Below are 25,425 nucleotides of genomic sequence, written 5' to 3'. Positions count from 1 at the left end.
GCTTCTTTGTTCTTTTCCATCCCGGCTTCTTCGTTCTTTTCCGTCGTGGCTTTTTCGTTGTTCTCTGTTGCGGCTTCTTCGTTCTTTGCCATCGTGGCTTCTTCATTCTTCTCTGTTGCGGCTTCTTTGTTATTTTCCATCCCGGCTTCTTCGTTCTTTTCTGTCATGGCTTCTTCATTCTTCTCTGTTGCGGCTTCTTCGTTCTTTTCCATCCCGGCTTCTTCGTTCTTTTCCATCCCGGCTTCTTCGTTCTTTGCCGGAGCATTCTTCTTTGTTCTTTTCCGGAGGGCTTTTCTACGTTCTTTTCCAGAGCTTCTTCTGTCGCACTACCGGGCCCCCCTTAGAACCCAAATTTGCTCAGGCCTGGGACAACACTCAACCCTGTGCCCCCCTGATGGCGACCCTGCATATAGAAGTAGGGGCAAAACACAAAACTGTATTTAGGCCACTACTACTTTATGATAATCCTGTTGGTCCAGGGTCCTGCCTGGCCGGTAAAAATGAGGGCTGATCCCAATGTTATTAATTGGGAAAGAAGATAAATATATAGGTATTTTTTTCCAGAAAAGGTGGCAACCCTAGTGGCATGTGGCAACCCTACCTAGAACAGAACAGAATAGTTAAGTGGGTAAGCCAAATAAAGGTCTTTTCAAACAATAACTGTGGCAGGGCCTCTGTAAAGGGACGCTATTCATGAGGGACTTAGCATGGTAAAAATGCAATTGTTTTTATAAGAAGCATCCTTCAAAGTAATTAAAAATAAATTACATAGAGTTCTATTCCACCTGAAAGTGATTGTATTAAATATGTCACGTCAGATGGTATAAATTTATAAATTCCTGCAAATGATGATAGAGGCTGACAGCAGGATATACTTTGACTGACAGCGAGGACGCGTTTGTGTGAGTATAAACTACACTTCCCGAGATCCCCCTGCGCGGCCTTCGTTGATTGGTTCCAAAGGAGGACGTGGCAGCCGGCGAGCCGCATTGCATTGTGGGCTTCCGCCTCCAGTTGAAGATGGCGGCTGCTGGATTATTGCTGCTTCTCGCTGCCTGCTTTGGCCCGGCCTTTTCTCTCTATTTCCATATAGGGGAGACCGAAAAGAAATGTTTTATAGAAGAGATTCCCGATGAGACTATGGTCGTAGGTGAGTCCTCTTGGGAAGGGGAAAGCTTGTGCACAAGGCTCTTACACGTTATACATTCGTCCTGTTTGCTTTATCAAGAACAACTATGGAACTAAAGCTACAGGAAATACTGGGACTTGTATAGGTGCTGCTTCTAAGTATCTGTGATGAAGGCTTGTCAAATCCCATGAGTCAGATAATGATGGGCTCTGGGCTCTTAGCATTACTCCTTGTGTTACTACCTATTCAATTAGAAAAGACTTGTCCTTTAAAGACTGGATTTTTCTTCTTTCCAATCTACTGAGGTCTGAGAAGTCTTCAAAGGGAAATACCTTTTTTTTGCACGTAATAAAAGATGTAATTTAAATGAATTCTATATTAATTACACACATTCTCAATGGTTTTAAAGCTATTTGTTTTTTTAATGGAACATTGTTTGTTTATACTCTTTTTCTTCTCTGGTTCTGACTCTTGAAACAATGTAGCAGAAGTTTGTCCTCTGACTTGTTCCAGCTTTCAAATGGGGAGGTCACTCGCCCCATCTGAAAAGCAAATGCTCTGTAAAGCGACACATTTATTGTTATTGCTACTTTTTATTGCTCGTCTTTTTATTGAGGTCCTCTCCTATTCTTATTCCAGTCTCTTATTCAAATCAGTGCATGGTTGCTAGGTTAATTTGGGCCCTAGCGACCAAATTGCTGAAACTGCAAACTGGAGAGCTGCTGAATAAAAAGCGAAATACATCAAAAAGCACCAATAGTTAAAAAATGAAAACCAATTGAAAATTGCCTCCAAATATCACTGTACATTAGTGATTTCCAAACAGTAGCTTGTGAGCAACATGTTGCTCTCCAACCAATTGGATGTTGATTCTCATAGCAGGTGATCATTTTTGAATTCCAAGCTTGAAAGCAAGTTTTAATTGCATAAAAACTAAGTATAGTGCCAAGCAGAACCTCTTGTAGGCTGCCACTCCACATAGAGGCTACCAAACAGCCAATCATAGCTCTTATTTGGCACTTTTTATGCTTGTGTTGCTCCCCAACTCTTTCTACATTTGAATGCAGCTCACAGTTTAAAAAGGTTGGGGATCCCTGCTCTACATCATACTAAAAGTTAATATAAAGGTGAACAACCCCTTTATTCAGCTACTTCTGCTTCTACTATCTGATCATCGTGAAACATTAAAACACAAGATATTTAGGGTAGTGACACAGGAGGCATTCTGATCTGATTAATTAGTACGGCTAGTAAACACTATAAACACACATAATCATACAACATTTTGTGGCATCATTTACTCTACCCTGTATATTATAGATGATCTCATCTGTGTCTTTGGCATTGCAGGGAATTATCGCACCCAGTTGTACGATAAGCAGAGAGAGGAGTATCTGCCGGCAACACCTGGACTTGGCATGTTTGTAGAGGTGAAGGATCCGGATGATAAGGTAAGAGCATGTTAGGGTTTGATTGTGTGCAGTTCTATTATGCCTTAGCTATAAACCAAGCTTGTCTGCTTATGCATCTTGACAAGGAACATGGAGCTGCCTTAGGCTAGGTCCACAAAGGACTGAAATAAGTTAGCTGAAATACAATGGCTGATTTCAGCCCAGTCCAAAATGGAAGAGCAAGCACAAATCTATCTATTCCCAGTAGAGAACTCACCAAGGTAGAGAAGTGGCCCAGGTCAATCCGTATAGAACAATAAAAGGTATTTGTTAAAAATTGAAAAACCTTTATTTAGACCAACATTTCGAGCTTTACACATTTCGTGTCCATCTGACACTTAATCACAAGCTTGATTTTATCCCAGTCACAGGCAGTAGCTTCCTCTCTTTACCGCATTGAATTGGCTCATTGCCGAGCTGAGGCCGCAGTAGGACTGAAAGCAGTCAGAGTATTTCCCATGTGGACCTAAGACCAGTAGCCAATCAAAAAGAATACAACAATGTTATGACTTTTTTTTTTTTTTCTTTAGGTCATTCTCTCTCGCCAGTATGGCTCTGAAGGACGTTTCACTTTTACTTCTCATACTCCTGGAGAGCATCAGATCTGTCTGCATTCTAACTCCACTAAGTTTGCCCTCTTTGCTGGAGGTATGCTGGTAAGTATTGAAGGCGACATATAGGATAAATAAAAAAACTAATTTTATAGGCAATTATGAGTAATATATGGTGTTGCTTTTACATGGTGCTAAAAATGAATACTATGTTTAAAATAGCCTCTTTATTGGAGTTCCCTATAGATGTTCACTGGTCCCTGTTTCAAATGAGGGGTGGGTGTGTCCTAACAGTCCTTGCCAGAAGCACAGTAGGAGGGGGACAGCCAATCACAGCCCTGCAGTCACACAAGCACAGGCTTCAGTTCCCTATCAGGTCCTGCTAGCTGCTGATTGGTTCCTGTCCTACAGTGCCAGGAAGGGAGGGATTATTAGGGTTTATGCAGAAATATTCAATAAATCAGCCTGAAACACTAATTTTTTAAGCACAATTCTTCTATATCTAAATGATTATAACGCACTGGTACGTTCTTATTTTTTACACAAAATGTCTCCTTTGAGAATCTGTGTACATGGACATAATGACAGACAGTGTTAGAATAGAGCTAGATAAGATCTAAATACAGTTACATGGTGCTGATGTGAATATGCTTTGCAGCTCTGTATCAAGGTAAATGCAAAGACTTGTGATTGAAAAAGGAAATCTACATTTTACAAGTTTTGTGGTTACAATGCAGTCATTTCCTGTGGTCTAATTTGCAAGTATGAAATGCACAATATCTATTTATCATGTCGAATGGATGCAAAGCTTTTCTTGTAACAATCCAGATATCCCTGCACACACTAACTAGTTATGCGTCATTGATATGGGGATAAACTATAGTTTACAGCAAAATATTTCATGTACTCGTATCACACTCGTGTTTCAGTTGTGAGAAGGCTGGTGAATTCTCAGTGAGTGCACCCAATTTTGTAAAATATACATACAAATACAATTAATGTTGTCCTCAAATGTACTCTTTATTTTTTTCAGCGAGTTCACCTTGATATCCAGGTTGGGGAGCATGCCAATGATTATGTGGATATTGCTGCCAAGGACAAGCTAAACACATTACAATTACGTGTCAGGCAACTCGTAGAGCAAGTGGAACAGATTCAGAAGGAACAGAATTACCAGAGAGTAAGGAAATGACTATTAGGAAGCCAATGAGCACTTTCCTAGTGATTGCATGTCCAGTACTGTTTTATAACTGGGATATAGGCAAAAGTAATCCTATTAATACATGGAAGCAAGTACAAGGGGAGTCTTGAAATGTGACTATCCCCTGGCCTAATAAACACAGGGGAAACTCTTCTTCTAGCTTCCATGTTCAGGTATTGTGTGTTCCTTTTGTTGGGTCTTTTCTTTTAAAGATCTCGGCCGTTTAATTTCAATATGAAATTATACTGCTCTCTTGTTGATAGAATCAGTGAATTATTTGGCTATCTGCTATTTATACTTCTCTCAGACATTGAAACAAATGTTTGGGACAAACCAAACCAAAACAAAAAAATCTAAATATAGTAATTGCCAATTGCAAATTGTCTGTTGGCATCAAGCTAGAGATAACGGTATCAAAACAGAGGGGGGTCAGCGAAACTCATGAAGATACAATTTTTTTCCAATGCGTAATAACTTACGATTTGTGCAATTATAGACTGAGCCTCACTGGGGTCATTGCAATGACACTTTTTAGTGAAGGTGATATATTATATATTAAATATATTGAAACCAATACATTTTTGTTACAGTTCATAGTTGCATACTAAAGCAAGAGTAAGATCTCATGCTTGCATATAAATATGGAAAATACTCTCTGTAGATTAGTACATTTTCTTGGCATTCTGCATTGGTTCTCAATTATATTCTTCTTTGTCATTTCCCCCCTTCAGTGGCGAGAGGAGAGGTTCCGACAGACAAGTGACAGCACCAGTCAGCGGGTCCTTTGGTGGTCCATCGCTCAGACTTTAATCCTAGTGACTATTGGCGTTTGGCAGATGAAACATCTAAAGGGCTTCTTTGAAGCGAAGAAACTTGTATAAACTCACCTTGGGCTTCTTACAGAAGGGCTTGGCCTTTCTTTAATCCTGTGTCTTCCATCATTGGCAGGATTTCTCAGGATGGGATTGTAAGGCTGGGTGACACCGGTTTGTGGAAACAGAACAATGTGTTACAGTCACCCAGTTTGGATTTTATGTTTGCCATTTTTAGAATGAGATTGTACCTTTTCTCCCCTGCACTGCTAGTATTAGATGCCTGCTATTCCCTTTTTTACATCCTACAGAAAACCAACTTTATAAAGTTAAATCCCTATATACTGCCTTGCATTCTTCAGCTGGAGGTACCCAAACCGCTTACACCTTCTGCCCAATCTGTGTGCAGGGGATCTTTTTTTCTACAGGGTGAGGAAGGTTTCTGTAATTTTATTTCATGTAATTTAACAAATGATATATGGGTATGTGGGTTGTTGATTTATTTTATTTTGTCATGAACTCTTTGCTACCTGATGACTTTGTACAGTAGATATCAAGGCAGTGGAAGAAAGAAAGTCCAGAACTAAGTCCTTTATATAGTCCTTTGCACTGTTTTATGTGAAAACTTTTGGTGCTCCAGCTGTTAAGGAACTACAATCCCCAGCATTCCCTATGCTATGGGTTATAGCTTCCCAGACCCAGAAGTTCCAAAGGTTGCTTGTCACCGACCAAGTGAAAAATGCAGTTTCCTATCTCCGATGCTGCTCCTTTTTTATGTCACAGTGAGATTCAAAGCTTTATCTCTGGAGTCATTGCACTTGCCAAGTACTTAAGCCACTCACAGTAGGGCTCAGAGGACTGCCATAAAGTGGGCTTCAATTGTTTTCAGGGATTTTAGCCACTGGGGTCTAACAATTACATGGATCCTATTGTTACTGATCTCCTCTTTTTTTAAAAAAAATATATAAATTTGGCTTTAAATAATAAAGATTTGTTTTAACCTGTGTTTAATTTAAATTTGCGTCTACATTATAGTCACTATTGATGAATCACCATAGGTGTGCACATACATTTTGAGGCCAGCACACACACACAGCAAAATGCACACAAAGAATTTTGTAAAAACACAAAACATATCAATTCTATCACCGTTTTAAAACTTGTGTTCTCAGTTTTTAAAGAATGAGCACACAAGTTTGAAATGTGCGCACAACATTATTGTTTTGCTCGCATAGCCGAGAAGGAATTAGAGGGAACATTGCTCACTATGTATATGTAGTTATTATCTTAGTTGCAAATAGGCCAATGAAGGGAATTAGGCAAAGTTCATACTCCTAATTGTGCATCTTTAAAATGTTACTGCTTTCATTATTCCTTCTGGTACCATTGTTGGAATCGTCAACTCTTTAAATAAATGTAAAGGTCAACCCAAGTAATAGTGGTAATAAATTTGCATCAGTATGACTACCCGTTGCCCCTGCCTGCACTCCAGTTCTGTGTAAGTTACTGTTCCATGCATTTATGGACTAGGCCTAACTGTGCTCCAGCTTTTTGCAGAATAAGCAAATCAAGATGTCACAAGCTACACAACCTCATCTGCATTTTTCAGGAACAAGCATGTGGCTCTGTCCCTTGTAGTTGTCTTCAGTCAAATAACAGTCATAAGAATTCTGTGTTCCCCAAGCAACTAGTGAAGTTTTCTAAGAATTTCCACATGCAATGTTCCCTTGTGTAATAGCATCAGATAGTCACAGTGATTCTGGAAAGTGAAAACTTCCAGTTTGGCTACCAGTGTGAATACTCCTGCTCTGGTATCACTGCCAGGGGATTTGACGCGAACAAACATGGCAGTTGCAAGGCCCAGATTTGTGGAAAGGCCCAGGCCTTGAGTGGCATGCCACTTCTACCTTTTCTACCAATATTGCAAAATTGGGCATGCAGGAGATTTAATTCTGCAAGGGGGAAACAGATGCGAGTGAGCCGGGCAGAAGTGTGGGGACAGATGGACTTGGGAAGCCTGGCAGTTGCCAACTATGCTGCCCTGCTCTCAATGGGGAAAGAGGGCAGATCCGAAACACCCAGATGATAAAGGTTTGGTTGGTGACTGGTTGGGATAGTATCTTTCCCCTAAACACAATCAGTACAATCCTTCAAAACATAATTTTTAAGGATTGTCTCCAGGAGCCCATCAATTTTTTAGGATTGTCTTGAGGAGCCCATCACATGATGTATGAACTTGATCACTTGTTGCCAGGATGTAGTAAGGACCAGATTAGGTGATAACTATTAGGGCAGTCAGAGTGGCATCCAGGGCAACGCAGATCTGTGTCTCTGTGAAAATGTTGTAGGGTCACGGGTCTAGATAAGCTCTACGTAAAATATAGGTCTGAATGGTGCATTCTCATGCAATAGTTTATAAAAATAAGCTGCAGAAGCTGTGTAGACACGGGGCAGCCATTCAAGTTAAAATAGGGCTAAACGGCACAGCAGGTGGCCATACATGGGTAGATCCGCTCATTTGGGGAAGTTGCCAAACGATCGGATCTGCACCAATATGCCTACTGTGAGTGGGAGATATCAGACTGATCTGATCATGGGCCCTAGGGCCCAACAATTGGATCACAAGGCCATAAATGCAGGCGGTAGGATCGATAAGTGCAACAACCAATGTGGTCCCTGATCAAATGGGAATTATAAGCCTGCCTGAACATTGATTTGTCTTTCAGCAGCTTTTATTGGCCAGTGTATGACCACCTTTACACAGGAATCCAATTAATTTGCTTATCATAGGGCATATCACTCCAGTCCTTGCAAAATGTCCAGTTGAATTTGCATTTACAATTTTGTTCCATTTGTTCAGCCCTCTCTACGCCTTATAAGGGTTTTCTGATCCCATCCCTTCCCATAGGCTGCAAAAATAATCCCTTGAAAAAATAGCTGATGCAGCATGGTGCATTGAGGAATAAGAAGGGCAGCAGGGGGTAGCCAGGTAATATCACAAATAAAAGTGCAAAGACCTCAAAGCTGCCTAGACTGATAAATATACAGTAAATTAACCTTCCTTAATAAAATTATTTTGTATTATGTATTAGAGCTCACTCAAATAATTGATACCAGTACAAACAAAATCTAACAAAATAACTGCCTTTTGCTCAAATACTGCATGTAGAGAGACATGATTTCTGGTGATTTTAATAGAATAAGCTCTTATACATCTTCTATTCAGAAGGAGCCCCTTACAAGATATATTGGATCCTTCATCTGACACCCAACTGCTGCATGAAGAGAGAATGTAGAGAAACCGATGCTGAGAGAGGAATAAGATAAGAAAAAAGATAAACTTGATTATTTCAGAAACGGTACAGAATTTTTAATTGATTGCACGGTATTTAGAAAGTTTCTTATTTCAGTATGATGAAGGTAATATTAAATTTAAATTTTTGCGATAATTCCCCTTAAGAATTTCAGGTGTATTATTGTAAAAGACATTGCAAATATAGAAGATGGGGAAAGGGAAGTAATATTTTGTTTTTCTGTTTGGAAGAGTAACCCTTACTCACAAGTAACAGTGCTGGTTGAAAGACTAGAATAACAGGTATTTCCAGTAAGTAAATGTCCTTTTCTTTACCTGAACCAAAAACTCTTCCTCCATTACATGTGGTTATTGCACCGTGGACTTCTCCATGCCTCGACAAGCACTTCTAGCAGAGTTTCCTTTGAAGTAAGTAGACATTTATATTTGAACTACTGGCAGAGGATATTTTCTGTTTTGTATTTTCGCAGAGCAAAGGTGTTGGTAAAAATGGATCACTGATTCTCATTTGTAACTTTTTCTTACAAAAACTACAATGCTGTTCTAGTGGAAAATGTAAACACAGGGGGTATAATTATCAAAGAGTGAAGTTAGAGATCACCACAGTCTGCTAGAGTGAAATTCCGCCACTCTCCATTCATTTCTATGGGATTTTTTAAAGACATCGTTTCAAAGTATGTACTTTCACTTTCATTCCATAGAAATCAATGGAGAGTGGAGGAACTGCAGCGGACTGTGGTGATCTCTAACTTCACTCTTTTATAAATATACCCCTTGATGTCTATCCAGGCACTACCTCTGGACAGATGGTGTACAACGGAAATATCACCTAATGGTGAGAAAAAATGTAGTTCAGCAAACAGATGCAAAGCTAAAAAACGTATTAAAAATACAATATTACATTGTATTTGCCTTAACGACCCTGACTTCACAGTCATACCTCTTATTAAACGAGTATGAGTGTATATCTATATAAGTGGAAATACAAGTATCAGTATGCATGCAGTATTTCTGCACAGTTTCTCATGGTTTTGTGAGGCAATGCTACTATATGTATATGTGCTACTATATATATTTATTATTTATATATATATATATATGTGTGTGTGTGTGTGTGTGTGTGTGTGTAGTACAGGATCACGTGGCACACAACTGTATCCATATGAAAGGAGAAGGTGTAATATTGATATTTAATGCTAGGGACAGAAAACGTTATGCGATTTCCATCCCAGACCCTAATTTGCATATGCAAATTAGGATTTGCTTCGGCCAGGCAGAAGGATTCTGGATTCAGTGCATCCCTAGTATATAAGTATACAAAGAAAAAAAAAGTTCCAATGACAATAAGGCAAAGAGCAAACACTCTTTTTAGCTGTCCAATACATGTTATTGGACCCACTGAACAATACAGGTCTGGGAATGGTTATCCGGAGTGCTCGGGCCTGGGGTTTCCCGGGCGATCTCATACCTTAAATCTACTAGAAAATCATTTCAACTTTAAATAAGCCCAATAGGCTGGTTTTGCTTCCAATAAGGATTACTTATATCTTAGTTTGGATCATGTACAAGCTACTGTTTTATTATTACAGAGAAAAAGTAAATCATTTTTACAAATTTGGATTATTTGGATAAAATGGAGTCTATATGGCCTTCCTTTAACATGGAGCTTTCTGGATAAGGGATCTTTACTTACTGACAGGATACAGTACATCCCAAATAATGATTTTGCATTTCCCCTCAAACAACCTTCACCCACAGGGTTCCCCTTCACACAGCATTTCCCTCAAACAGCTTCTCCCCCCTCCCCAGCCTTTCACTCTAAAAAGCCTAACCCTCAGACAGTGTTGTTGTTACACACAGCCTTTCCATGTACAAAGCCTTCCTATCAGCGGGGGCCATTTAAAGGCCTTGTTGGGCCCTGGGCAAAGATCCAAAAGGTGGGCCCCAAAACATTCAGCAAAGGATGTTTAAACCACACCCACTTTGACCACAATCCTAAATGCCACACCCACTTTACTAAAACAAAGGATGACACAGGGGCAATTGTCTGTATAAATACCCCAAACCCATAACAAGATGGAACAGAGGCAATTCCATGTATTAATACCCCCAGAATTTATAGCAGGGTGGCACAGTTATTTTACAGGATTTACTGCCCTCACTCCTCTCTGGCTTTAACAGGACCAGTAGCCATTGAAAAACTCCAGCAACAAATGTAAATAACAAAAAGCAGAGGCATTGACCGCCTGAGTGAATGGTGAATGGGCCGCAGGACTTTAGTATAATCAGTGGCTCCTTCCTTGCTTCCCTTTCCCTCCCCCAGCCTTTAACTGACACAGCCTTTCCCTCCCCCAGCCCAAAAGTAAACTACGTTCCACAAGAGGGAGAACTAAAGCGCCACATGTGAATCCCCCCGGTGTACTGCAGACTGACTTCCGGTTACAGCCGGATTTCCTGTGAGGAGAAAAGACGTCGGGGGGCACGTAGCTTCACAGCAGTATTAAAACTCATTACAGAACACGGAGAGTAAAATGTTGTAGGACATGGGTATTATTTGGATGGGGTAGTATTCGTTTTTATTTTTTATATTAAAAATATACAATGTTACGGTTATGGCGCTTGATGACAAGTGGTACAGTCCGTGGGAGGCGATGCTGTTCATTTGTACATACAGGCCACTCTGTGCAATGCCTTTAGGGTTGAGCTTGGAGGGTTATTATGAAAACGCTTTAAGAAACTGTTATTTATGAAGTGGGAGAGGACTGTGACTTGTCAGAGGAAGATGTATATGACACGGAGAAAGCCAGCTCTGTACCTCAGAGAGGACAGCAGGTAAGGAAACCTGTTCACCACAACTGTATTTGATTAGTGTCTGTAAGGTTGACAAGATTCAATGAAACACTGTTATACTATTTCACTAAATACAAATGACATTGAGGCACAAGGCAGAAAGGAATAAAAAAAACTCCTCTGTAGGCAAAATATTAAATATAAATGGGGGGGGGATTTAAGAATACAGCCTCATTAAACTGGTCATCATTTACATAGGGAGTCTATCACCTCTCTCTGCACATAGCAATCGAAATCAAGAAGAAAAAGCTCCAATCTAGAACATCACGTGCTATTATGGATAATAGATACACATACTTGTATTCATACAGGTATGGGACCTGTTATCCAGAATGCTCGGGACCTGTGTTTTCCGCATAACGGATCTTTCTGTAATTTGGATCTTCATACCTTAAAGGGGACCTGTCATCCAGACATAAAAAGCTGTATAATAAAAGTCCTTTTCAAATTAAACATGAAATCCATTTTTTTTTTATTTTATTAAACCATTCATAGCTGTTGTAAACTCGTTTAAAAATTTCAGCTGTCAATCAATTCATAGAGGCGCAGCTGCAATTACTTTCACTTTATATTCAGTGCTTCCTAGATCTCACTGCTCTCCCCACATTTCCCCTCTCTCTTTATCATTTAATTGTGTAGCCAGTGCATGGGGATGGACATCAGGTTCCCCATTCTGGTGCACAAACAAGATTCTGAGATGATGCAAGGCTTTTCTAAATAACAGTGTCCATAAAATGGCTCGTGCCTACTTGTTATAATTATGAATAATTATGTATTATGAATAAATATGAATTCCCAGACCGAAGGAAACAAGATTCTGAGATGATGCAAGGCTTTTCTAAATAACAGTGTCCACAAAATGGCTCGTGCCTACTTGTTATAATTATGAATAATTATGTATTATGAATAAATATGAATTCCCAGACCGAAGGAAACAAGATTCACATAATTTATATAGTGTAATTAAAGTTTATTTTGCTTGACTAACGTGATAAAATAGGATTTGGAATATTTTTTTAAGGTGACAGGTCCCCTTTAAAGGGGAAGCAAACCTTAAAGTTAAAAAAACCCTACCCCCTACCCTACATAGACCCCCTCCCTCGTCCCCCCAACCTAGCTGCTTCCCCAGTCAAATGCCCCTAAGTCTTTACTTACCCCTCGCTGCAGATTCTGTCCAGCGGAGTTCTCGAGCGCCATCTTCAGCCACTTAGGTAATCTTCAGGTCTTTTCCCTGCGCTTCGGCAATTTCCGTGAGTTTTGGTGCATGCGCAGTTGTCGCAAAACAGAAAATTGTTCCAACTACGCATACGCCAATACGGCACTCATTTTCCAATGATTACAGAAGAAAAGAAGATGGTGCCCTTGAACTCGCACAGAGGGGTAAGTAAAGACTTAGGGGCATTTGCCAAGGGTAACAGGAGGAGGGAGGGAGGAGGAGGGAGGTCTATGTAGGGTAGGGTGGTAGGGGTTTTTAACTTTAGGGTTTGCTTCTCCTTTAAGTCTACTAGAAAATCATGTAAACATTAAATAAATCCAATAGGCTGGTTTTGCTTCCAATAAGGATTAATTATATCTTAGCTTGGATCAAGTTAAAGGTACTGTATTATTACAGAGAAAAAGGAAATCATTTTAAAAAATCTTGATTATTTGGATAAAATGGAGTCTTTGGGAGACGGCATTTCTGTAATTCTGAGCTTTCTGGATAATGGGTTTCCAGATAATGGATCCCATACCTGTACAACAAGCTAAACGGAAAATGCAAACCATCTCATTCTGACACCCAACGAAGTTGGATTTTATAATTCACTTTTGAACAAGGCATAAGGGCAATCGCAGACTTACAATTTTTTTTTTTTTAGGACAGTTGACATCATTTTAGTAATCTGTGGGTTGATTGATGATATGTGTCAACTATCTATGGCCCTCATATATAAACTTGCACTGGTGCAGTAAATCAAAGCAAATACTTATTTGCTGCTGTTATTGTAGCTGCAACTAGATCACTCAAAGTTAAGTGCCATGGCCATGTTTAAAGGGTCTGTGACTAAGGCAGCACTTCTGTCGGAATGATTTAAAAATCTGAATGCCTTGCCGCCAGACACTTACATTTAAGTCTTGCACCTGACCTGAGGGGGGCATTGTTTTTCCTATATCATTGGTGCGTATACACAGACTGCACTGGGCAAGTGACAAGTTATGTACGAGAAGGGCGGGCAAGTGCCTTTGGCAGCACCAGATAAAAATCCACCACTGCTTACTGGTTGCCATTGCTTATTGTAACTATTCATGGTTTGTCCAATGGTTAGTAAATAAGGTTCCATATATCAAGCATTAGATCATTTTGTTGATAAAAAGTGGTAATTTTTGTGTTTGATGTCATATTCTGTGTTGCCTCTCATCCCACCATCAAATATGACACCTGGCACAGCAGCAGTTACTTGTTTAAACACATACTATTTCTGTCAAAGATGCTGGAATGATTCACTAATTTCCCTTTTTTCAGATCAAGCTTGTTTTTGGGGTTTCTGCCTCGGAAATGCAGCATTTTTAATTTGTTCCTGACTTGCTTGATCCTGGGTTTTCTATCTATGCTCTGGTTGCAACTCAGCTGTACTGGTGGTGATGTGAACAAGAGAGCAATTCAGGATGAAGTCTCTTCTCAGAAGTCCTGCCCCCAGATTCCTAGGACTGTGAATGAAGATCCCTCATGGGGTCCTCACCGGCTTGCTTTGCTGATCCCTTTTCGGGAGCGATTTGAAGAACTTATGAGCTTTGTTCCTCATATGCATCAGTACTTGATACAGAAAAAAATCCTTCATCATATTTTCATCATCAATCAAGTGGATCATTTTCGGTATGTATGCAGTTGAATTTTTCTAGAGTGCCGTGATTGTGATTGTTCTCTTTTTATTTATAACAAGAGTCACCCTTTGACATGATATACTACTTTCAAAATGGTTTAACTTAAAGTAATGTTTATTGTTTTGTTTAGAAGTTGTTTGCATGAGGTTTATTTCTCACAAAAACATCAGATAAGGTGTCTTGCTTTCTGATATTAATATACACTCAGGATCAGAGCACTTCTCTTACAAGATACAGAGAAGGATCAGTTGCCCATTATCTGCACAGTCTCTCCTGAAACCTTTCCTGCTAATGTGAAACACATGAGCACTCTGATTTCAGTTTATGTCTTGGCACGACCTGCCTCTCACTAGTAAAATTAATTGAGTTGATTCCGGTTTATGGACCGTGGGACTACTAGATATGTGTTCAGACAGGGCAACTACCAGTTCATTCTAAAGCAGCCAGTCACAGTAAACACACAAGGCTGCCTTTTTGGCATCATCCATTCTGATTTCTGCTGTTATATTGCATAGGTAAGCTGCATAAAACGGAGCCAGGTAAAAGGGATGCAAACCCAGACAATGCATTTTTGGAACTGTACGCAGCTTTCCAATATTTTTAATAATAGTTATGATTTTGCAGGATGACTGACGTAATTTAATTTATAATGTTTATTTCATAGTGGATTTGGAAGGAAAGCAGTAAAGAGTAAATCTTGTAGCTGAATGTAAACCAGATGAGCACATTTCTCTTTAGTTATTTGTCTAGCACTGCAGTGTGAATGTAACTTGTATCTCCCTAAAATGGCCTTGCAACATTTTTCTTGAGGTTTCTCTATGTATGGGGTATTGTCCTAGGGATATAGCTACCTTGCTGGGCAATTTCTAAAGAATATGAGAAACATGGTTAGTTCGAAATTAAACATAATGTAAAGATTATGTTTTGATGGCATTGGCGCTTTCTTTTGTTGATCTGGAAAACAGACTTTTTCTCCATGGGCAATTTAGTTATGCTATGTCTCCTTTAAAGGAGTCCTCCGACAAAAAACTCCTTTTTTTTTTATAGTGAAAGAAAATGTAATTTTAAGCAACTTTCCAATATACATTAATGAATAAATATTGTTTTCAATAGTTTCAACTTTATTTGAAAAATTTAGTTTATAGTCCTTGTTTGCTCTTTATATTCTGTGCAGCTTGACTCCTGAAACAATGTTGTAAGACTGCTGATTAGTAGGTTATGGATTGAGGACACCTTTCATGGCTATGAACTTTTATAACTGCAGTGCCTGTAATGTGCAGCTGTAGTATCTGCCCTCCCTCTGCCAGGAAACTCATCAGACATGGTGGAAGGTTTCCCATAGTTTGAAAACAGAGCACCATACTCTCATGCAAGATGAGTTGGGCCATGTGCTGGGAACTCAGTGCCCTGCCTGTGCAGCATTTGTATTTTAAATCCCTTGCAAAATGAGGCCCTGAATACTACTGCAATAGTATACTGATCATATACGCGAAACTGAGAATATTTTTATGTTTTATTATTCTGTATGCAGATTTAATAGAGCTTCTCTGATTAATGTGGGCTTCCTGGAGAGCGGGAATGAAACGGATTACATAGCAATGCATGATGTGGACCTGTTGCCTCTTAACCTTGATTTGGATTATGGCTTCCCGGATAAGGGACCGTTCCACGTGGCCTCCCCAGAGCTGCACCCACTTTATCATTACAAGACATATGTGGGAGGGATTCTGCTGCTCACCAAACAGCATTATGAAATGGTGAGTTCAATAAATCATTGCAAATGGATTTGTATAAATGAAAACAAGTATTATACAAAATAACCTGGCTGCCATAAAACAGTTCAGTTGCAGACAGCTCCCAAGATGGCATCCTGAACCACTGTGCTGCCTTTCAGTATGATTTAAGGTGGCCATACACGGGACGATAAAAGCTGCCGATAGACCGAGTCGGCAGCTTATTGGCTCATGTATGGGGTCCCCCCCGACGGGCTTCCCCGATCGAGGTCTGGCTGAAAGTCGGCCAGATCTCGATCGGATGAGACTAATAATCCCGTCGGATCGCGGCCGCATCTGTTCGTTGGGCGACATCGCCAAACGAGCGGATCTCTCCGTGTATGGCCACCTTTAGTCTAGAAATGGTCTTCATTTTTCACTGTTTGCAATTTTGGGAAATAACAGTTTGCTCAGCAGTTTGTTAGATAGACTGTTATGAGTTTTATAGGCTCAGTGTGATAAACTTATTGTTTCTGTAGAAATATTATACCCATGTAGAACTTCAAAACATCTCCTCAGTTTCTCATGAAGTGCTAATTAAGATATCCCTTCTTGGCATATTGATATGTTTGCATTGCTTGTTGATTTAATTCTGGTCATGTACTTGATCGAGTTGTCTACTTTATTGTTTGTAACAAGGAAAGTGTAATATAGAATAAGGCTAGAAATGCTGTATTTTGTATACTAAACATAAGCATGAACTTACTGCACCACAAGCCTAATCAAACAAATGATTAATGCTTTCAGAGTTGGCCACAGGGGGCTGTCATCTTGTAACTTTGTGATACAGTACATCTTTGCAAGACAAGACTGTGCACATGCTCAGTGTGTTCTGGGCTGCTTAGGGATCGTCATAAATTATCAAAAGAGCACAAGTCAAATAATATCTGTCAGAAGCCGATACAGCAAGACTGATTAATAATCAGAATATACAGACTGCACTGGGTCCTGTGTTGTCATGTAATCTAATGTGGATTTTATAGTTTTTGTATTGTTTAAAGGACATGTTAACCCCCCCCCCCCATAAAAATGTAATCAGTGAACGCCTCTTTGAAATCTTAAGATAACTGAACTGCCACTCTGGTTGTTAAAAGGTTAACAGTAAGGATGGATGCTCCCGCTCACTTGTGCATAATACCACTCACTCCCACTCACTCATGCATAATCCCACTCACTCATGTATAATCCGTCATAATCCCACTCACTCGTGCATAATCCTGCTCACTCATGCATAATCCTGCTCACTAATGCATAATCCCGCTCACTCCCACTCACTCATGCATAATCCTGTTTACTCATGAAATAGCCGAGACCAGAAAAAAGGAGTAAATATCGCTATTTAGTAGACCTGCAAACCCGCAGAACCACCGACCCGCGTCTTTACCCGCACCCAGAACGTCTCCCCTTAACCTGAAAGGTACCGCAGGTTTTTGCGGGTAACCCGCGGGTACCCGACCCGCTGCAGGACTCTAGCATGCAGTCAGGTTTCTTATAAAAATGGTACACATTTTTTAATGAAAGTATATTGGAGATAAGTTTCCTTTTCATTAAAGAAAGTAAAAACTGGATTTTATTTATTTGCTTTTCCTTGTCCTTTCAACATTGTTCTTTTTTTTTTTACTTTTATTTTAGTGCAATGGAATGTCCAATCGATTCTGGGGATGGGGTAGGGAAGATGACGAGTTTTACAGAAGGATAAAAGGAGCTGAACTAGAGGTGATCTTAGTTTTGTATGATTTGTGATTGCACCTTATAGAAAAGATCCAATTTTCCCTGTTTCATTGTAAGTTGACTTCATGCTTGTTATAGTGTTCTGACATCTGTGTCTTTTTGCAGCTCTTTCGTCCGACAGGAATAAGCACAGGATACAAAACTTTCCGTCACATACATGACCCTGCATGGAGGAAGCGAGACCAGAAGAGGATTGCTGCTCAGAAGCAGGTGAAGCACAGGAGAGTTTTGAATTTAAAAATGAATATGCCAAATGAAACATTCTGTTAGGGGAATATGAATTCTCTTTGTGGGCATATTACACTTACTCATACCTCCCAACTGTCCCGTTTTTAGAGGGACGGCCCCTCTTTTGACAGCTCAATCTGCAGTCCCTCATTTGTACTGAAAAGTCCCGTTTTTCTATGCAGTGAACAACTAGAAAAATAAACTTCATTTCTAACTTAATTGGCTTTTGGCAGAGAGCCCAGAACAGCAACAGCAGAATATACCAAAATTTTGTAACAATTTCAAGATAAGCAAATAAGTATTTGTAACAATATAAGATAACCGGTCCCTTGGGAAAAGTTAGACTCACATCTTAAAGGGCAATTCACCTTCTTTAGCAAAACTTTAATAACTGAAAAAACCTACAGAAATATGTTCAAACTTTCATAACCTGACACATTTTGTAAAATGAACATGGTAATTAGGGGGTGTGGCCACAAAAAATGGGCGTGCCCAAACACATTTTCGATGCGCTACGCACGGCAACTTTTTTGTCCCTCTTTTTTTTTTTTTTTCAAAATGTTGGGAGCTATGACTTATGTACATGTGTAATTCTCTGTGAAAATTGACTGAGTTGGGGCCTTGACTGTTTAAGCCTTAAGCTGGCCATAGACGCAACGATCCGATTCGTATGATTTTCGGACAGTGTGTGGAGAGTCCCGACATTTTTCGTCCGGCGGAGATCGGACAGGTTAGAAAATAATATTATCGGCTGCTGATAACATCTCTGCGTATATTGCCGATCCTATGATTTTCAGTGGGAGACTGTCACTAGCTTTGTCAGACATATATATCGTACGATTGCTGTCAGGGGCAGAACATCGGCTGATCTGTTCTTTAACTTCTTTATTTGATCTGAATGGTAAGACTTTGATCTGAATGGTTAGTGGAGGGTCGGGCAATGGGAAAGTCCAATCGTACGTTGATTTGTACGATCGGATCTTTGCGTCTATGGCCAGCTTTAGAGTGCATAAACTACACAGACTGTCACTTACTAAGCTTAAGGACCCACTCACAATATACAGTACACATAGAATATAAATGTCACAATATAAGGCTGATTAGTAATTAATACAGATAATTACTACGCAGCAGCAAAGAAGCAAGTGCAATTAGCATCACAATTTAATAATCAGCCCTGCAGTATCAGTTTACTGTATATTACAGATAAACTTAATTTTCTGCTTGAAAATGTGCGACAACCCCTAAGCTTAGCTTCTCAACAGCTGCTCAGAGCCCACTGAGCATGTGAGTGTCACAGAAACTTTCCAAGATGGTGACCCCCTGTGACAAGTTTGAAGTCCTGGATCATTGCTGCTATTGACAAGCTGAAACTTTAGGCTGATACAAATATGGCATTTTTAGCCATCTTCATTTTTAGGGTTTTATTCTCCTTTAATGAGTTTGACTTTATAAGATATCACATGCCATGGGATTGTTAACTATGTTTATCAAGATATTTTATGTAGTTTGTATCTCTTTTTGATTCATTTGCTGCTTCACTGATCCTTTCCTTCTTTTCTGGTGTACCACAGGAGCAGTTTAAAGTGGATCGGGCAGGAGGTTTGCACAGTGTTAAGTATCGTGTGGAATCAAGGTCAGAGGTCACCATCAGTGGAGCCCCTTGCACAGTACTGAATGTTCTCCTGGAATGTGACTTGGGGCACACACCATGGTGTGTCTTTAACTGAGGCCCGACAGCTATTTCCAACAAGTCTGATGAAATTTTAGCCAATAATGAACTCCGAGACATTTTTTATACAATAATAAACAGCACCCAATTCTACAGAGTGCTCATATTTTATTTGGGATTTTACACCAAATGACCTACCACATGGACCTGCAAGTATCCAACAATGAAGGAAAACCGTTTATTTACGGGATTAATGTCTACATGAAAGTTGCCTTGCCATTCTGTTTGGTAAAAAGACTGTTACTTTATAAAAAAGATTTGTGTATTTATTAACATTGGCGACGAACATGTTTAACCAATCTGCAATTAGATTTAAACAGTCACCTAAACGTTAACATAAGCAAATATCTAATTGGTTGCTATGGGCAACATCACCAATGATGTTTGTCAATAAATATGCCCCTTAGTGTAAAAAATATTCAGGCAATATTAAAACTGATAAAGGTAAATATTCCAAATACTTGAACTGCATTGCTAAATTGTTAGCCCTCGTGATCTTTAGCAGCTTTGAGGCAATAAACAGATTACCCCTATGGGGTAAGAAACAGACATCTAGCTGGTGAACCCAACACATCTGTAACTCCCAGGCTAGAATTCCAGGATTCTGGCAAATGCCAGAGGTGCTGCTCTAAGGTGCCATAGACAGTCACTATTTAGTGGGCTAGTGGGGGGAGGGTGGTTTGGGCCCATCGCTGAATCCCAGTCCAGGCCTGTTTCAGGGATCTGTAATTGACATACAGTTGTGTTCAGAATAATACAAATATATTTAAAAAAAAAGTGAATAAAGCTGAACATCCTTTTAATAGATTTTATTTCCATACACACAAATGCATTGGGAACACTGCACATTCTATTCCAAATCAAAACATGAAAAAACATTTATCACATTTGTGTTATTCCTTTACAGAAAGTGAAGAAAGGGGAATATTAGGCTGTTCCAAAAAAATAGCAGTGTCTGCATTCTTCTTTACAAACTCTAACATTTACTGTATAAACTGAAAAATGTTTCAAGATTTTGCTTTCCTTTGAATCACTGAACTGATATTTAGTTGTATAATCAGTGTTTCTGAGAACTGCTGCACATCTGTGATGTATGGAGTCGACCAACTTCTGGCACCTGTTACATTCCACAATTCTTCTGCATTTCTTGGTTTTGCCTCAGAAACAGTATATTTCATGTCACCCCACAAGTTTTCTATTGGATTAAGGTACAGGGATTGGGCTGGCCACACGTAACGTCAATCTTGTTGTCTGTAACCAAGATGTTGCTTATTCAGGGTCGGACTGGGGGGGGCAAGGCCCACCGGGGCTGCCACCTCAGGGCCCCCCTCCCTGCGCCGGCTGTGTGCACGGGCATGTGTCTACGTCCGTGCTCACGCCTGCACATGCTGTTTTCTTCTGGCCCAAAGCCCACCGCCCACCGCGGCTACAACCTCCTGCGCTATCCGTGTTTAGTGGAAAGTTCCCTGGTTGATAGACATGGAGCAGAGACAGGTAAACTCCCGTTTGTGCATCTGGCTTTTGCATGGAGGTCACCACTTGGTGGGTCCTACCCCCCACCCGAGCCCCTAGTATATATACCATTGGCACTGGAACGGCTCAGCCAAGAAAAGGATGCCTGCTGCAGTCAGATCTCATTGAAACTGATCCATGATCCCTGGAATGTGATAAATAGCCCCAAAATCACAGTATGAGAAACATACCCATATCATGATGTGACAGTGCCTTGAATTCCGTGTTTGGGAGTTGTCTAACAAACTGTCTGTGGCCCCTAGACCCAAAAAGAACAATCTTGCTTTCATCCGTCCACAAAATGTGGCACCGTTTCATGTTTGAGTAAACCTTTAGTATGATGTAGAGAGGGATATTCTGAGACAATTTGCATTTGGTTTTCATTTTTTTATTTGTGTTGTTTGAGTTATTTAGCTTTTTATTCAGCAGCTCTCCAGTTTTCAATTTCAGCAATCTGGTTGCTAGGGTCCAAATAGCTAGGGTCAATTTGAATTTATGGGAGTTTAGGGAGTTATTAAAAAAATTCAAAATTCAACCCTTTATAAAACTGCCCCGAAATGTGTAGCCTTACAGAACACTTATTTTTAAGATGGGGTCAGTGACCCCCATTCGAAATCTGGAAAGAGTCAAAATAAGGCAAATATTCAAAAACTATGCTGACCAATGGAAAAGTTTCCCATTCTAGAACATACTAAAAGTAACGTCTTTGTTTCATCAATGGGACTTTGTAAAGTTGGCCATAGATGCAAAGATCCGCTCGTTTGGCCACATCGCCAAACGAGCGGATCTTTCCCCTATATTCCATTAACAAACATGGCTATATCGGGGGTAATCTGATTGTTCGGCCGTATGGCCGAACGATCCGATTACGATGTGCCATGGGCTCCGGCGGGATCGGTCGGGTCAAAATCAAACCTGACCAATCGACCAAACGACCGATCTCCGAAAATCCTCGATTCGTACGATAGGATCCGTGTGTCTATGGCCACCTTAACAGTATCACAGGTAACTTTAGACCTTCTTTAATCTTCCTGGAGCTGATCACTGGCTGAGTCTTTTCCATTTTGGCTATTTTTCTATCCACTCGATTGGTAGTTTTTCATTTTCTTCCACATCTTGCAGGATTAATTTTGCCATTTTAAAGCATTTGAGATAATTTTAGCTGAGCAGCCTATCACTTTATATGTTTTCCCCTCTCCAATCAACTTTTTACTCAAAGCATGCTGTTCTTCTGAACAATGTCTGGAACCACCCATTTTGCTTAGAAAAATGTACATTAACCAGCATGCACAACATTTGCTGCCTTCCTTCCTTAAATAAGGGTCATAATTGACACCTGTATTTTCCCAGAATGAATGACCTCACTAATTGAACTCCAAGCTGCTATTATTTGGAACAAGTTATTATTATTTGGCAAAAGCCTCAATTAATGATTCAATTACGCAGAATCAGCGGCATGCATTTCATTACTGTTGGGTCTGTTGGTTTTATATTATTCTACTACACCTACTTGTAAATTATTTGCCTCTACCAAAAACATTGATTGATTAGGTTAGTGATGTTGGACTGCTATTCTTCTGAACACCGCTGTATTTGGCTAAAATTGGTTGCAGCAGCCAACTGCCCTGACCCTTCCTAGACTTTAGCATTAACCTTGTGTGAGCTAATATACAGAGAAGGTGGTTGCACTCCAAGGCTAAGTTAAAATATGTTTAAATACAATGGAACTGCTAGTGATTTGGCCAATTAATCAATGCACATTCCCTGGTCCCCTGTCTCATAAGTAATTCAGTATATACTGTATGCAAGTGCATGTGTTTACAAAAACAGGGGTTTTTAGTTACAAAGTTATGATCATAAAGTTGATAAGCCACCATACCACGTCAAGGTAAACCCCACACGGTGGTCCCTATCTTGTTTACCTCCGGTCATAATATAAAAGGTTGTACCTCTCTGCATAGTAGCATTACTTGGAGTAAGTGTCTCCTGAACCTTGCTTTCAGTGTGAGGGCTAGATCCTCCCCCGCCACTGGTTTTTGCGGCTTTTAAGAGAGAGTGATTGCCCAAACCAACGCCCATTTTTTAAAAGCATAGGATCACCATTTGTTTAAAGGGGTGGGTATGGGGTGCTACAAACCACAAGAAGCTTTGCCTAGAGCTAATATACAGAACACATATCCAGGTATTCGTTAGAAGGAACATTGTGCTTCTTAAAGGGGAACTATCGCAAAAATGAAAATTTAATATAAGCATCCTCATACTGAAGTAACTTTGTAAATACAATCAATTAAAAAAATCTGCATTGTTTCTGAAATAATCAAGTTTATATTTACTATTCCTCTCTGTTTCTCTTCATTCTTTCTTCATGCAGCAGTTGGGTGTCAGATGAATGATCCAATATATCTTATAGCAGATGAATTAGAGCTCACTCAAATAACTGATTCCAGTACAAACAAAATCTAACAAAATAACTGCCTTTTGCACAAGTCCTGCATGTAGAGAGACAGGATTTCTAGTGATTTGAATAGAGTGAGCTCTAATACCTCTTCTGGCAAAAGGAGCTATTGGACTTCATTTTGTATTTTATTTTTTACATTCTGGATTACCTTAATCCCACACCTTTTTAATGTTAAAGTGTTATACTGTAGTTCTGATATTTGGACAAACAACAAACTTTTTGGTATAAGGAATAAATACAAACTCTATACATTCTTTATGGTTACCTAGTGGTAAATGGTTAATTTAGATGAAGCATGTATTTACATATGAACTGTTTTATGCAATATATTTTTATAGAGACCTATATTGTTTGGGGGTATAGTTTTCCTTGACTTCAGTTTCTACTTAATGCTCTATGGTAATATAATTGCAGGTAGGTAACTATTTAAATTAACTTGAAAAAATGTTAACTGTAATGGGAAGTCTGTACAGCAGAGGGAGCACAATTCCACACAGTGTATTTGTAAAACAAAGTGTTTCTATCTCACCCTTAAATATGACCAGCTACTTTAATTTAATTTGTTAATTTAAGATTATAGTGATTAGAGGTGTTCAAGAGGGGAACTTTGTTGACCATTCACAGTACCACCAAAAATATAGTGTTTTAAAGGAATAACAATACAATATATTGTTGCATTGTTCAATGCCTTTAAGAATGGCTTGGATGATTTTTTGGACAGACATAAAATCAAAGGCTATTGTGATACTAAGCTCTATAGTTAGAATTTAATTAAAAGTAGGGAGGGGTGTGTGTATGGAGGCTGGGTTTTCATTTGGAGGGGTTGAACTTGATGGACTTTGTCTTTTTTCAACCCAATTTAACTATGTAACTATGATAAAACTAGTGTGTTTGCTTCGGAAACACAACTATAGTTTATATAAACAAGCAGCTGTGTAGCCATGGAGGCAGCCAGGATACACAGTAGATAAAAGATACGTTCTGAAGAATCCCAATGTATACTACAGAATTTATCTGTTATTGGCTGTGTATCCTTTGCCCTTTCTCCTTTTTCATCGTTGAATGGCTGTCCCCATGGCTACACAGCAGCTTGTTTATATAAATTATTGTAGAGTTTCTGAAGCAAACACACCAGTTGTACCAGTGCAGAGCAGGACTATATTATATTGTCATTCCTTTAAAATACTTTCACTTTTTGGTGTTACTGCTCCTTTAATGACTTTGCCATGAGCCAGTTTGTGCTTGATTGGTTAACAAGTTCCTTTCTAGCTCATTTTGGAGACACAAGCGCATCACGCAGGGATTAAGAAAACAATGTTTTTTTTTGTTATATTAAACCTACATGAACTGCCTGTTTTTCAGGGAGAAGCACCTGACTGTTCCCTTAAAGGGCATGTAAAGGCAAAAAAATAAAATCCCATTTTTACTTTCTTTAATGAAAAAGAAACCAATATACTTCTAATTAAAAAATGTTAACCATTTTTATAAGAAACCTGACTATATGCAGTGAAATTCTCCCTTCATTTACTGTGGATAGGAATTGTCAGATGGTCCCCAACTGCTGAGCAGGGAAACAATCATACTTATGAACAGCAGGGGGAGCCCCGGCCTTACTTCCCAGCCATACAGAACTCAAGCAGCTTTGTTTATGACGATCCCTAAGCAGCCCAGACCACACTGAGCATGTGCACAGTCTTAGTCTTGCAAAGATGTTTAACAAAGTTACAAGATGGTGACCCCCTGTAGCCAACTTTGAAAGCATAAATTATTTGTTTGATTAGGCTTGTGGTGCAGTAAGTTCATGTTTATATTTAGTATACCGT

The 25,425-nt window shown here is 39.5% G+C and overlaps 2 protein-coding genes across 3 annotated transcripts; both read left to right on the top strand.

The window, feature by feature from the left end:
- Positions 1 to 996: 996 nt before the first annotated feature.
- tmed9.S (transmembrane p24 trafficking protein 9 S homeolog) lies at positions 997 to 6,161 on the top strand. Its single transcript, NM_001094622.1, is given in 5 exon segments — positions 997 to 1,150; positions 2,480 to 2,576; positions 3,109 to 3,236; positions 4,165 to 4,311; positions 5,064 to 6,161. Coding segments are annotated over 4 exon segments (429 nt in total). The 5' UTR covers positions 997 to 1,150; positions 2,480 to 2,572; the 3' UTR covers positions 5,214 to 6,161.
- Positions 6,162 to 8,747: 2,586 nt separating this feature from the next.
- b4galt7.S (xylosylprotein beta 1,4-galactosyltransferase, polypeptide 7 S homeolog) lies at positions 8,748 to 19,880 on the top strand. Of its 2 annotated transcripts, none has more exons than XM_018254372.2 (6): positions 8,748 to 8,865; positions 13,811 to 14,161; positions 15,701 to 15,926; positions 17,574 to 17,657; positions 17,778 to 17,882; positions 19,475 to 19,880. In XM_018254372.2, exons 1-6 carry the CDS (start codon positions 8,828 to 8,830, stop codon positions 19,628 to 19,630), a joined length of 960 nt encoding a protein of 319 aa, XP_018109861.1. In that variant the 5' UTR covers positions 8,748 to 8,827; the 3' UTR covers positions 19,631 to 19,880.
- Positions 19,881 to 25,425: the final 5,545 nt, after the last annotated feature.

This window comes from Xenopus laevis, chromosome 3S (genome assembly GCF_017654675.1).
Source record: "Xenopus laevis strain J_2021 chromosome 3S, Xenopus_laevis_v10.1, whole genome shotgun sequence".
In the NCBI taxonomy this organism is placed as follows: Eukaryota; Metazoa; Chordata; class Amphibia; order Anura; family Pipidae; genus Xenopus; species Xenopus laevis.
Note: the sequence above shows the minus strand (reverse complement) of the source record. Positions and strands in the feature narration are given on the sequence as shown.